Source organism: Urtica dioica, chromosome 2 (genome assembly GCF_054948205.1).
Source record: "Urtica dioica subsp. dioica isolate 48M chromosome 2, U.dioica_male_clone48M_v1_H2, whole genome shotgun sequence".
Lineage (NCBI taxonomy): Eukaryota > Viridiplantae > Streptophyta > Magnoliopsida > Rosales > Urticaceae > Urtica > Urtica dioica.
Genome location: NC_142757.1, coordinates 44,435,006 through 44,448,247, shown reverse-complemented (window position 1 = coordinate 44,448,247; position 13,242 = coordinate 44,435,006). Strand labels below are relative to the sequence as shown.

General features: G+C 34.1%; 2 protein-coding genes across 2 annotated transcripts; both read left to right on the top strand.

Annotated features, from left to right (window-relative positions):
• The first annotated feature begins 4,457 nt into the window (after nt 1-4,457).
• Nucleotides 4,458-6,415, top strand: LOC149404911 (histone deacetylase 19-like). The gene is made up of 5 exons (XM_089606527.1): nt 4,458-5,082; nt 5,176-5,616; nt 5,727-5,957; nt 6,059-6,133; nt 6,226-6,415. Exons 1-4 carry the CDS (start codon nt 4,543-4,545, stop codon nt 6,110-6,112), a joined length of 1,266 nt encoding a protein of 421 aa, XP_089462653.1. The 5' UTR covers nt 4,458-4,542; the 3' UTR covers nt 6,113-6,133; nt 6,226-6,415.
• Nucleotides 6,416-10,265: 3,850 nt separating this feature from the next.
• On the top strand, nt 10,266-11,599 carry LOC149404910 (MLP-like protein 423). The gene is made up of 2 exons (XM_089606531.1): nt 10,266-10,514; nt 11,180-11,599. Exons 1-2 carry the CDS (start codon nt 10,325-10,327, stop codon nt 11,452-11,454), a joined length of 465 nt encoding a protein of 154 aa, XP_089462657.1. The 5' UTR covers nt 10,266-10,324; the 3' UTR covers nt 11,455-11,599.
• The last annotated feature ends 1,643 nt before the right edge of the window (nt 11,600-13,242 follow it).

Here is a 13,242-nt window from a genome sequence, read left to right as displayed (position 1 = left end):
TTTCTCTCTCAAGTTTTCAAAACAAAAATAAAGTGTTCTATCTCAAGTCTCCCTTCCCTCCTCTTTGAATAAGTGTATATGAGGGTTTAGGAGAGGTTTTCGGAGCAAATATGGACCCTTGGATGAGATCCAAGGGCCAAAAATGATTTAAAAGACGAGCTCCAAAAATTCTGAAAAAGCAACTGGCGCGGCGCGCCACTCGTAAAATTCTGAAGGCGCGTCGCGCCTCTCTTGCGCGTTGCCCGCTCGAGCTCTCGGGTGTAAATTTAGTCACCAGGGCGCGGCGCGCCATTAAATAGGCACGGCGCGCCAACCTTGAAACGCTGACTTCTTGTTGACCGTCGTTGACTTTTGTTAACTTTACTTCAAAAGGCCATAATTTCCTCGATTTAGCTCCGATTCAACCCGTTTTCGCACCACAGCCTTCTCTCACTCTCTTTATCCTGAAAACATAATAAAACTACAAAATAACATCAAAAACACTAAGAACAAGTTCCGATTCTTATCTAAGAGTCATAGATAAGTGTGAATGAATCTCACTTATCAGTCAAATGCAGGTATTCAAGCCAAAGGCTGCCACCGAGTCCGACCTTCGCTAATACCACTCCGCCGACTACGTGGCCTTCCTTAAGAGTCTCACTCCCGAGTCACACCTCATCGACGTATCAGTCCCCTGAGTAGGTTATTTATAGCCAAACAGGGTTACCAATTCTCTTGTGTCCTTCACTCGCTTTTGTTTGATTGTTTGCTTGTTTATCACCTTGATTGAAACTGCTTAAAAACAATCAGTTATTCAACAAGTTGTTCCACCCACTAGTCGAATAACCATCTTAATCAGGTTAAGTAATTTCAAGATAGAAGTGCTCTTCGCCGGATTTTTTCGCCAGTTGCTTGATAGGCATTGACAAATAGGGTATCATGCCCTAACTAGGATTATGATTCGAATTGAATCTGAACCCAAAATAAGTCTTCGTGTCTTCGCTCCTTCTTCTTTCTTTCATTTATGTTCTTGTTTGATTTGTTTATTTTTTGTCTGCAATTTGTGTTTTCCACTACGTATCTCTAACATTTATGATATTTTTGAAGTTTGCGAAAAAACACTTGCGGAATATGCCTAAACCTCTATCATGAGCTTGAAGGCTGCGGATACTCGCATGGGATCCGTGCAAAAAATAAGGTTTTTGAATCCTTGATGACCTTGGTTTGATTTCTAAAAATAATAATTCAACCATAAATCTTAATTGTTGTTTAGAAATATAATAACTGTATACTCAAAGAACAAAATAATTATATACTAAAAAAATAACAATAATTATATACTTACAGAAAAAATAACTATATACTCAAAGAACAAAAATAAGTGTAAGACCTATATACTCATTATTGTTTAAAAAAATTGTTACGTTCTTCTTTTTTATGTCAACCAAAATTCGAGGCTCCTTTATACTTTGCTCGCCTTTGGGCCAATGTTCGACCTACCGTTATCGTTACCATACTGAGACTTCAATTTTGGAGATAAACCGCTTACCGGAGAAGAAACCGATGAGTATTAAAAAAAAAAGAAATCTGTATCGGTAGGAAACCGCTTACCGTAGAGGAAACCGACAAAAATATAGAAAACCGATGGGTATTCAGACAAATATTTTGCAAAAATAATCATACTTTTCATAGTTCAAATTTCATAGTTCATATCACGAATACATGATATCAATTCATCATCACAAATTATCATATTCATCATCAAATTATCATATTCAACTCAAGAACATCATTCATCATCATTAAACATCACAATCATCATATTCATCTCAAGAACATCCACTCAAGAACATCATAATCATCATATCCATCATCAAATCATCATCTACAACATAAAAAAAAAACCTCAGATTCCGATTAAAAATCGACATTTTAAGATTAAACCTAAAAATACATAGAAAACCATACAAAATAACCAATAAACTCATTCATTGCTGAAACCCTTGAAATCATGGATTAAAGTAAAAAATTATTAAGAAAATAAAAAAATCCAAAAATTTGAGAAACCCCCCAAACTTACCTGCCGAAAACCAAGGAAAGTTGATATAAAAAAAAAAACCTGCGACAAACGAAAACCCCCGGAAAGCACAGAAAACTATTAGAAACCACCGGAAAACACCGATAAATTGGAACAAAAACGGTAATTAGCGAACCGATACCGATCCTCTCCGGTAAGGCGGTTTCCAATCAGTTTCCGCGAAAGTCAATCTTTGCATTGGGCTTCTGTAAAAGCTGGAGCTGATTTTGCTAGATCTACGTAGAAGAAATAAATAAGTCATTAAGCATCATTGTAAAGTGGAATTGTGACGATACGGTCTTCTCTTGTTTTCATGATAAATTCATAGTGCATCGTATTAAAATTATAAACGAAATTTATGAAAAATTCCTTCAGTGATTTAATGATATTATAATTCAAATTACCAAACCATTAACTAGTCAAGCGACTCAAGCCGTTAAGGAACAGATTTCAAGACTACATGGGGGCAAACAATAAGCATGATAACTCAACCAAACCCTCAACGGGATCGAACCAAAACAAATGCCATCCAATTATTTATTCAAGAATTTTTGGTAACAACTCATTCCATCAACCTCCAGTAAAATAAAAACTCTTTAGTTAATTTAATTTATTGAGGACTGGTTGCCTATATTTAAAAAAATTAAAAGTTGATCTAATTTTTAAAATGAAGATGATTATTTGACTACTGGTTTAATTACCCCTTATTTATTCCACATTCATCTATATCAACAATCATTTCAAGCATCACAAGTCTGACTCTTCCAATTAAGCTATGAATCTAGGCCTTACATAGTCAAATTTTTACTAAATCATAGTTCAAGAGGTGGTTGTTCATAAGTATAGTCGGACACAATTAAAATTACAAGATCACGGTCTATTGCGGAGCTAAACTACATATGCCTACGTTAGTGCTCAACCTACAAATATGTTCAAAAACCTATTTAAGATCATATAATGAACAATGTCTAAGCACCACACAAGACTTAAAGCACTAAAACCTAAACTAATTAGAAGATCAAAATTGCATTGTACCATCAACATCGCACGGAGGACGTGAACTAGTTGAGATTTTCCCTTTTGCCTCCGATGGAGGGAATGTCTAAAGATTTGAATCTGCAAGAAGAAGATAAATAATAGCCATTCATATTTTGAACAAAACTAAGATATTGCATCACATAAACTCACCACTAAGTAGAAGAAAACAAATGAAGTAACTATAACCGTCCGTGGCATTCCGTTATTTTTTACAAAGGTATATCGCAAGATATTACATACGCAAATAAATTAATATGAATAATATATGCAGTATTTGCTAAATTAACACTTTAGTTTTAACTCTTTAGTTAATTTAATTTACTGCGTATTGGTGATCTATTTTTTATACAATAAAACTACGGCTAGTTTTTAAAATCAAGATGATTATTGGGCTAATGGTCTAATTGGCTCTTATTTATTCGACATTCATCTATATCAACAATCATTTCAAGCATCACAAATCGACTCTTCCAATTAACCTCTGAATCTAGGCCTTACATAGTCAAACTTATACTAAATCATAGTTCTAGAGTTAAATAGGTGGTGGTTCATAAGATAGTCAACCCTTGCCATTTGGCCGATGTTTAATATTTTTTTTGGTAGATAGCCAAAAATTTATAAAACGTTAGTTAATTAGAAATTCTTTTATTTTTAGTCGGCTAATTTACTAATTACTTGTTGATTTTAACTGTATCACATTTGTAATTAAAAATTGGTTTGATATATCTAAAAATATTAATTCCAGCTTAAATTTTAATTGTCGATGATCTTTCATAAAAAATTATAATATATATTTTCTAGTCCATTATTGATGTAGATAAATAGCCAATTTAAAGTTATAAATTTGCAAAATAGTCAAGGTTTGTCTTAATTTAGTGAAATAGCCAAAATGTGCAGTAATCTGGTTTTCAAATTTTTTTTTACACCAAAATTAATTTTTTTGAAAATAATAAATTGTTTATAATAATCGTCAAAAATTTTAATCTTGATTGTCAAAATTTTTTTGAAAACGTAAATTTGACTATTTTACTTAAAAGTTATAACTTTTATTATTTTGTTAATCAATAAGTTTCAAAGGGTTATTTTGTATAATTTTTCCTATTTTTTATTTGTTTTAACCTTATGCCATATATAAAAAATAATCGTACGTGTGAAAGTCGGTGGATATAGGCAAAGCCACTTGAAGTGAAGTGAAGTGAAGTGAAGTGAATAATATATTAGATTATCTTCTGAATTATTTAAAAAAATAAACACGCTAAACCATCTTAAAAAATAAATCGGATTCGGATTCGTGGGCATCAAGTAAAGACCATCCACTAACTATAAATATCATTCCCTACCCAAAACTTAGATTATTGAACTTTCGAAATTTCCTCACGAACATACCGTCACCATATCATTCGCGTTTGTACGATCACTTGCTCAGTTTTGATCACCGAATTTCTCAGATGGGGAGCGGAGGGAATTCTCTGACGCCGAGTTCGGGAAGGGACGGCGTGAAGAGGAAGGTGTGCTATTTCTACGATCCGGAATTGGGAGACTACTATTACGCCGAAGAACACGTGATGAAGCCTCACCGCGTTCGCATGACCCACGAGCTCGTCTCCACCTTCGGCCTTCTCCCTCACATGCACCTCTTCAACCCAAAGCCGGCCACCGAGTCTGACCTCTGCCGATACCACTCCGCCGACTACGTGGCCTTCCTCCGCAGCCTCACTCCCGAGTCCCACCTCGCCCAACTCCAGACTCAGCTCGACCGCTTCCACCTTGGAACTTCAGACTGCCCCGTCTTCGACGGCCTCTTCTCCTACTGTCAGTCCTACACCGGCGGCTCCGTCGGTGGGGCCGCCAACCTCAACAAAGGCCAGTGTGACGTGGCCATCAACTGGGCCGGTGGGCTCCACCACGCCAGGCGGTGCTGCGCCTCCGGATTCTGTTACATCAACGACATCGTCATCGCCATCCTCGAGCTTCTCAAGCACCACCAGGTATTGTATGATAATCAACATTCCACTTTTTACCCCTTTTTACCCCTTGTTCTAGTATCGTGCGAAATTCATGTTTGTATATTTGTGTCACAGCGTGTTCTGTACTTGGACATTGATGTCCACCACGGCGACGGCGTCGAAGAGGCTTTTTACACAACCGACAGAGTTATGACCGTTTCGTTCCACAAGTATGGAGATTTTTTCCCGGGGACGGGCCACATATTCGACATCGGAAAATCCCATGGAAAGTATTACTCCCTCAACGTGCCACTCGATGATGGGATCGACGACGAGAGCTATCACGCGCTGTTCAAACCCCTGATGGCAAAGGTGATGGAGGTTTTCAAGCCCGAGGCGGTGGTTCTCCAATGCGGTGCGGATTCCTTGGCCGGAGACAGATTAGGAACCTTCAATCTCACAAGCAAAGGCCACGCGGAGTGCGTCAAATACATGAGATCGTTCAACGTCCCATTGTTGCTCCTCGGCGGCGGAGGCTATACCATCACCAATGTCGCTCGATGCTGGTGCTACGAGGTACAACAATAGATCTCTTCTTTTCTTTCCATTCTTCTCTTTCAAATGAATAATGGTGTTCTTGTATTCACGCGATTTTTTTCTCGTGTGTGTGTGTGTGTTTGATGCAGACCGCAGTCGCTGTGGGTGTAGATGTGGATGACCAAATATACCCACACGATTATTTAGACTATTTCGCTCCGGATTATAGTCTTTATGTCGGCGCTAGTGATTTGAAGAACAGGAATACGCAGAAATCACTGGATGTAATACAATCGATGCTTCTCGACTATCTTTCGAGGCTTCAGCACGTCCCCAGCGTCCAGTTTCAGGAAAGACCTCCTGATACCGAGTTTCTAGAGGTTTGTGTGTGTGTTTTATTTAATGAAATTATCACCATTAATTGATTATAGAAATATATATATCGAGTTCATGTTGAAGTCTAATGTTTTGCTATCTGCAGGCTGACGAAGATGACCATGATCCTGATGAGAAAGCGAGAGGCAGGAGATTTTGATAGTGAACTTGATGAGGAACGGTAAGTGTTGTCTGTCTTGTTTTGATTTTATATAAATACTTCCGTTTCCGTTTGTATCAATCTCATAGTTGTCAGAAATAAATTTTGTACAGAGACCCACCAAGCATAACAAAGAGAAGGGCTTCGATTTTCTCAAGAAGCGGATCTACGTGTGGAAACGGACTGCCTACTGTTCTTCGTGGAAACAAATGCTTACTGAGTTTGGGCGAGCAGGAACAACAATGTTGTACCTCATTCCATATTTAGAAGAAAAAAAGTCTAGTTTTTCATTGTGTTGTACTAATGGACCGGTCTCTCAACTGATTGATTAATGAATAGCTCCTGATTTTACTTGATTAAATTCTAGACCGTGTAAAAGTAACAACCAATCTAGTTCGCATTAAACTTCTGGTTTGGTCGAGGCGGAGTTGTGTTATATTATGAGATTTTCAGTTCCACGGCTTTACCTTATGTTAAAGGTGAAATTAATTGAGATGTTAAAATTAATCTGAAATTGTTGCCTTGCTGAATTTCTTAAAGTATGAACTTTCGAATCTTTGGTCGGCATTCAAATTTGCTGCTGAGTTGATTATCTCTGTCACATATGCATAAAACTATCTACGCCCTCAGTTTAAACTTGCTACAGAGACTACTTGTAATTGCGTTGTCTTTGCTGGTTTTGTCATTGCTAAAGGAATACTAAAATCACCAATTAAGTTCATGCAATTGTGGTGATGAGTTTTATGAAACATGACTTTCTGTATATATCTCTGCTTAACCGAAATTGATGCCTTGCTCAGTGTGATTTATGATCTCTTGTGTATTAAGCTGTTCGGTGAGTCTGTGTATTATGATTGTCTTTGATTTATGAATGTAAAGCAGAGTCATTGTTACACAAAACCGAGGATGGGTTTTTTTTTTTTTTTTTTTTTTTCCTTCTTTCTTTTTTGGTCAAGTTTGAGAGAGAAGTGTCATTGTAAGATTAGACAAATACTTGCGGAGGTAAGTTCCTTTTTCACTTTCACTTTCACTTTCACTTTCTTCTGAAACTCAAATTTATGTCTCTGATTCGTCATGTTCCTCGTTGACTGCTGATGTGGGTGAGTCCGAAAGAAAAAATCAACCAAGGCTATTTGAGTGTTTTCTCTTTTAAGTTGCTGTGTTTTATTTTTAAGTTAGTTTGTTTCAACTGATGTGTGTGTGTGTGTGTGTGTGTGTGATGTTGAATGTGCTATTAATCTATAAGTGGTAATTGTTTTTCTTTCCATTTTCATGTCATCCATCTTGCAGTTCAGTTTTAGGAGAGAGTTAGAGATTTAATTTTGAAACAAATAAAATATGTATCTTATATAAATCCAAGAGGAGTTATCACTAACTTGCCCACTTCAGCTTGAGAATTTTAATATCGCTAAAAATTTATAAAAATTTTAACAAATAGCCAATAAGCTATAGGCTAATGTGGCAGATGATTTATATTCTCATTACCCTTATTAATTAGATTTTATTTTTGAAATTTAAAAAATTCAATTTATTATTCAAATTCCTAATTATTAAGATCTTAGCTCTCTCTCTCTCTCTCTCTCTCTCTCTCTCTCTCTCTCTCTCTCTCTCTTTCGTCAACTTTTTAGCCATGAAAAAAGTAAAAACAACATCATTGTTAATTTTCGGTAATAACTGTTAATATATTTTATGAGTTTTCAAAACAATACAAAAATAGTCGATAATAACTGTTAATAGGTTTTTGGTTATATAATATTTACTAACAGGTATTACCGACTATTAACTACACTGTTGTTAATTTTGACCTCTTTTCATATCTAAAAATGAGAGAGAGAGAGAGAGAGAGAGAGAGAGAGAGAGAGAGGGAGAGATGTTAAGCGTAATATTTGTTTTTATTCAATTTAATTTTCGCAAGGAATGAGGGGAAAAATAAAAGTAATGTTGTCCTATTACATCAGGTAATAGATTAGGCTGACTAATTACCAAGTATTACTAAATGTTGGCTATTTCACAATTTTATATTTAAAAAGGACTCAGTAGCTAATTAACCTATTTGAAACTTGATTTTTCCAAATAGCCAAAGTTGCGTTAACTTTTCATTCTAGCCATTAACCACAGATTAATGATGATGAATTAACACAAATACCCTTACTTCATAATTTGGGCACATGTCACAAATTTAACACTGACTGAATTTAAAATTTTAAAATGGACATTTTGTGTGTTGACCAAGGATTGAAGTGTCGGTTGCCCATTTCGTGTCGTTGGTCTCAAAAATTCGAAATTGCGATGAAAATAATATGAAAATTTGAAAAAAATTGTGGTGACCGACGAAAATTGCGATAAAACACAAAAATTGTGACGGAAATAATGTTGCATAATTTTAAATATAAAAAATAAGTTCCATACACATATAAGAAGTTCTAAACATCATAAATAAGTTACAATATCAAACACACATATAATACTCAACCATAATATGTTCAATTGTAAAGTCAAACACATAAGAAACACACATAATAAATTGAAAAATATCAAAGTCAAACACACATAATAAGTTCTAAACACATTATAATTTCACGAACTCCCCAAATGTGAAATTAACTAACAATTTATCATTTTTCATATTTTCAAATACTTATTTACAAATACATATATTAAATTATAATTTCCTACAGTTAACTTCCACTTAACATCAATTTAAAATTTGTAACCTCTCCAAAAAATTAAAACAACTATATGTTCGCCATGAAACAAGTACAAACAACATCCAATAAAAATGAAAAAACATTATAAAATTACAATTTATAAGCTGAAAGAGACAAATTTACACAAATAAACGCAATTTTCATGCAATATCCCGAAATATTGTTGAATTTGCACTAGTTTGATCGGCTTTTGGACGAAGCGATTGAAATTGTGGTGTGAAATGCTTCGAAAATTGTGACGAAAATGATACTTTTTGTGTCTTATACCATGAGATAAACGACATTAATGGACACAACGACATGAAAATCTTAACATAATTACGATGCAATACCCGCGATACAAAATGACGAAATGCACATATGGTTGTAACCGCGTCAAACCTCTCAAAATACCGCAATTTCGGCGCAATTTTCACGCAAATTTCCAAAATTTTAAACCCTCTTGTAAACCAAATCCAATGTAATCGTGCGAAATAAACAATTAAAATTAATACAAAGTATAAGTAATTGATATAGCAACTGACACACATATGAAGAATACCCTACACATATCCATTGACGAGTCTGACTTGAAATATGGTATTACAATTAATGTTTGTAAATTTCAATAAATAATGGTTCATTTAAGAAATAAAATTAAAATTTTTATTAACTTTTAACTTAATTATGTACCTTAAATGATATTACTTATTTAAGATGAAGGAGGATTTTCTTTTAAAAAAAATGAAAAATAAATGGAGATATTTTTTTTTATATAAAATGAAAAATAAATAGAAGATCCTATTGAAGATATTATGTGCATTTCATATATATTTTTTTAATTATAAAGTCAATTAAAAATTATAAAAGTGGTTATATTTGATTCAATACATTTTTTTTAGGTATAAACATGTTATTAATCTGAAGATACATGTGATATTTCAATTAAACAAGAGAAATACATATGATATTTAATGAGCCGTTTTTCTCTATAATAATCTGTTCGCAAAAAAAAAAAAAAAAGACGTTTCCTCGTAAACATTTATGGAAGTCTTTATTTAATACCAGTGACCAAAACACAGTCAGACGGAATCCCCGCAAATTTATGAATCATAACCAGAAGACCTCAAATCATCCATTCCGGTTGACCGATAATTGTGAAGAAAAAAAAAACATTTGTTCATAGATTTTTCTTTCTGGACTACACATGACATCGTGCATAGCGTCGTATGTTTCAAGATTGAAATTGAACATCAATAGTGGATAAAGAATCCACCATTTCTTTCTTTGTTATTCTCCGTTTGACAATGAGATATCGGTTGGGCAACAAGTATTCTGATTCGCATGGGATTTTTTTTTTTTTGAGGTGGAAATTAGTTAACTGATCTAGGCCTCCCATAATCGAATAATGTTATAGAAACGAATAGTTTCGAATGTTGATGTGAACAAGTCCCTATAAAAGCACAAGAAAAATACTCTCCTTCCACAAAGAAAAAAACAAACAACTTAGTATTACTAGAGAAAAATGGCTCAAATGGCAAAACAAGAGTTTGAAGTGGAAATCAAGTCCTCAGCTGAAAGGTTCCACAAGGCCTACTCTTACCAACAAAAAATGATACCAAAGATGTGCCCTGAAATAGTCAAAGATATTCAACTTGTCAAGGGTGACGGGCGATCTCCTGGTTCCGTTTTTAAATGGACTTATGTTACATCTGGTGAGTCCATATTATTTTCTATTTCTATCTCCAATTCAGAAACATAATGCAAAATTTACAAATATATATATATATATATATATCAATGACGTTATATTAAAAAAAAGACAATTAAACTAATAGTACAATAGTTTACTCTCCTTTTAATAAATAACCAAATTTTTATTTTATTAAGAAAATAATCCATCATACCGAAGTAAATTAAATTAACTGTTTTATTAATTTAATTTACTTCAATCCGATAGATTATTTTTTAATAAAATAAAATTTGACTGAAATTTTAAAAAAAATTAAAAGATTGTCTAGTTGCAACAAATTCTTCGAAGAAAAATATATATGCTTATGCACTTTTTAATACTTTATATTATTAGTTATGTGTATATTTCTTATAGAGTCTCATTGTTTCTTCATATTTGTAAGCATCTAAAAAGCAAAAGAAATTATTTAACAAAATGAATTTAGCTCCCCACAAATTGATCGGATCTTGTTAAAATAAAGACTGGGAAAATTTTATTTTAATTCAACATAAAGAGTATGAATAATATATGAACGTGGTGTAGTTATATCTTCTTCCTAGCTAATAACGACGATTACCATTATAGTTTCCATTGACGTGGTAGAAAAACATATAAAATGCCACTAAAGAAAATACAACTTTTGAACAGGTGATAAACCAGGTGAGGTGTCTTTTCTTTTAACTGAAGCCATTGATGATGAGAACAACTCGATCACAATCAGAGTTATCGATGGGAGTGTGAACAAGACGTACAGCTTTTACAAGTTCACAAACCAGATGATCAAGAAACCCAACGGCTCGTCGCTGAAATGCACTCAGGAGTATCAGAAGGTCAGCGAGGATTTTCCGGACCCTTATTTGTACTCGGAATTCGGGACTGTGCTATTCAAAGCTATAGACGCTTACCTCGTCAACAACGCGTAGTGATGAATGGTGGATTAGGGCATGGCTGGTTTTCCCGGCATGCGTCACTACTATCGATGTATGCATATCTATGTATTGTGTACGTGTGACGAATAATAATAAAAGCTATATATGGAAATGTTAAAGAAGGGTAGCCATATGAATCTATGATTATGAAAGTATTAAAGAGAAGGGAATCTACAAATAATAATATGATTATTTATTGACAAACTTGTCAATAAATAACTGTGTTTATTGACAAATATGTTGATAAAAAAAATGGTTTTATTGATAAACTTAGTCATAATTTTTTAATTAGAAATAATTAATGGATTTTGGTAATAAAAACGTTTTAAATAGTTATATTTTTGGAACTATACTAAAAGATCGAAGGTGTATAACCGTTGTTGCAGAGGCTACATAATTTTGAAAAAAATTTAAGGCCCACTTTGTTATGTCTTCAGAGTAGTTAAAATTACACGAGCCACCTAATTTTTAAAGCTTTTGGAGAGTATCTTCCTTCCGAATGTCCCATTAACCTACCATGCTCTGGTTTTTGTTTTTACAGTTTTATTAGACATATTGTTTATTTTTAGGATTTACATATCTTTCATTTCAGCTTTTATTAGTTGTTTAAAATTTTGTTAAGAATATCGGAAAATTTATCTAAAAATAAAAATAAAGTATTCATGGAAATAGCCTACAATTGAAAGTATTTAGGGAATTACTATCTTTAATCGGGATATTTGTGAAATGTCACCTTAAATAAAAAGCCTATAGAATAAAAACAATAAAAATTAGAAGATAAGGGGAAGGGAAATGGCCGGATGTAGTAGTGTTTTCAATGATTTGGACCAAAATATAGGGTAGCATGTTTTTGGACACTTTTAGTAGTATTTTGAGGAGAGATAATAGTTTGATACCGAGTTTGCCCTTTAATTTGTAATTTTGTTCATTCAAGCCCCCAAACCAAAACTTGCTCAATAATACGGTCTTGTTTATTGTGCCATGTACAGCTCTCTCTCTCTCTCTCTCTCTCCTCTCTATTTCTCTGCGTGTGAAGGACGTTTCATCTTCCTTTCATCATCCTCCATGAGCTGCGTGTCTATGAAGTGAAGCTCATCTCTCCGGCCACCTCATCCTCGTCTAAAAGTAAGCTTCTTTCGGTCAACGTCATCGTCGTCTTCTCTCCTCTCTTTTTGTTTCTGAGTTTTCGTTCATCCTCGTCGGGTTTCTGAGTTTCTGGGTTTCGGAGAACATGTTTGTTCAACGTCATCTTCGTGCATCTTAAAAGAAAGCTTTTTTTCGTCGGTCATCTTTGTTTTCGTGTGCTTGTTGTCTGGGTTTTAGGTCTTTGTCGTTCTGGGTTTGTTGGTGCCATTACCCGCCGTCTCTGTGTTGTTTGTTTCTGGGTTTGTTTGTGTGTTGTTCTTTGTGTTTTTGGACGTTTGAGTTTTTTTCGCGTTCTTGAATTGTAGACATACATGTCTACAGTCTCTGAAATTGTAGACTGTCCCTGTTATACGTCGTTATTGTAATTGTAGATATACATGTCTACAATTCTTGTAAATGTGGACATATCGGTGTACACCTTCAGCTGTTGTAAACTAATACGTTTATTACAACTGAAGTTGTAGACCTATATGTCTACAATTACAAGAATTGTAGACATGTATATCTACAATTGGGTAGTTATAGATATACATGTATACAAATAGTCTCATCGTAGACATTTAATTTTTTTCATACACGATAATAACAATCAGATATGCGTTTTTGCTATGCAGGAATGTTAGTTGTAACAATTGT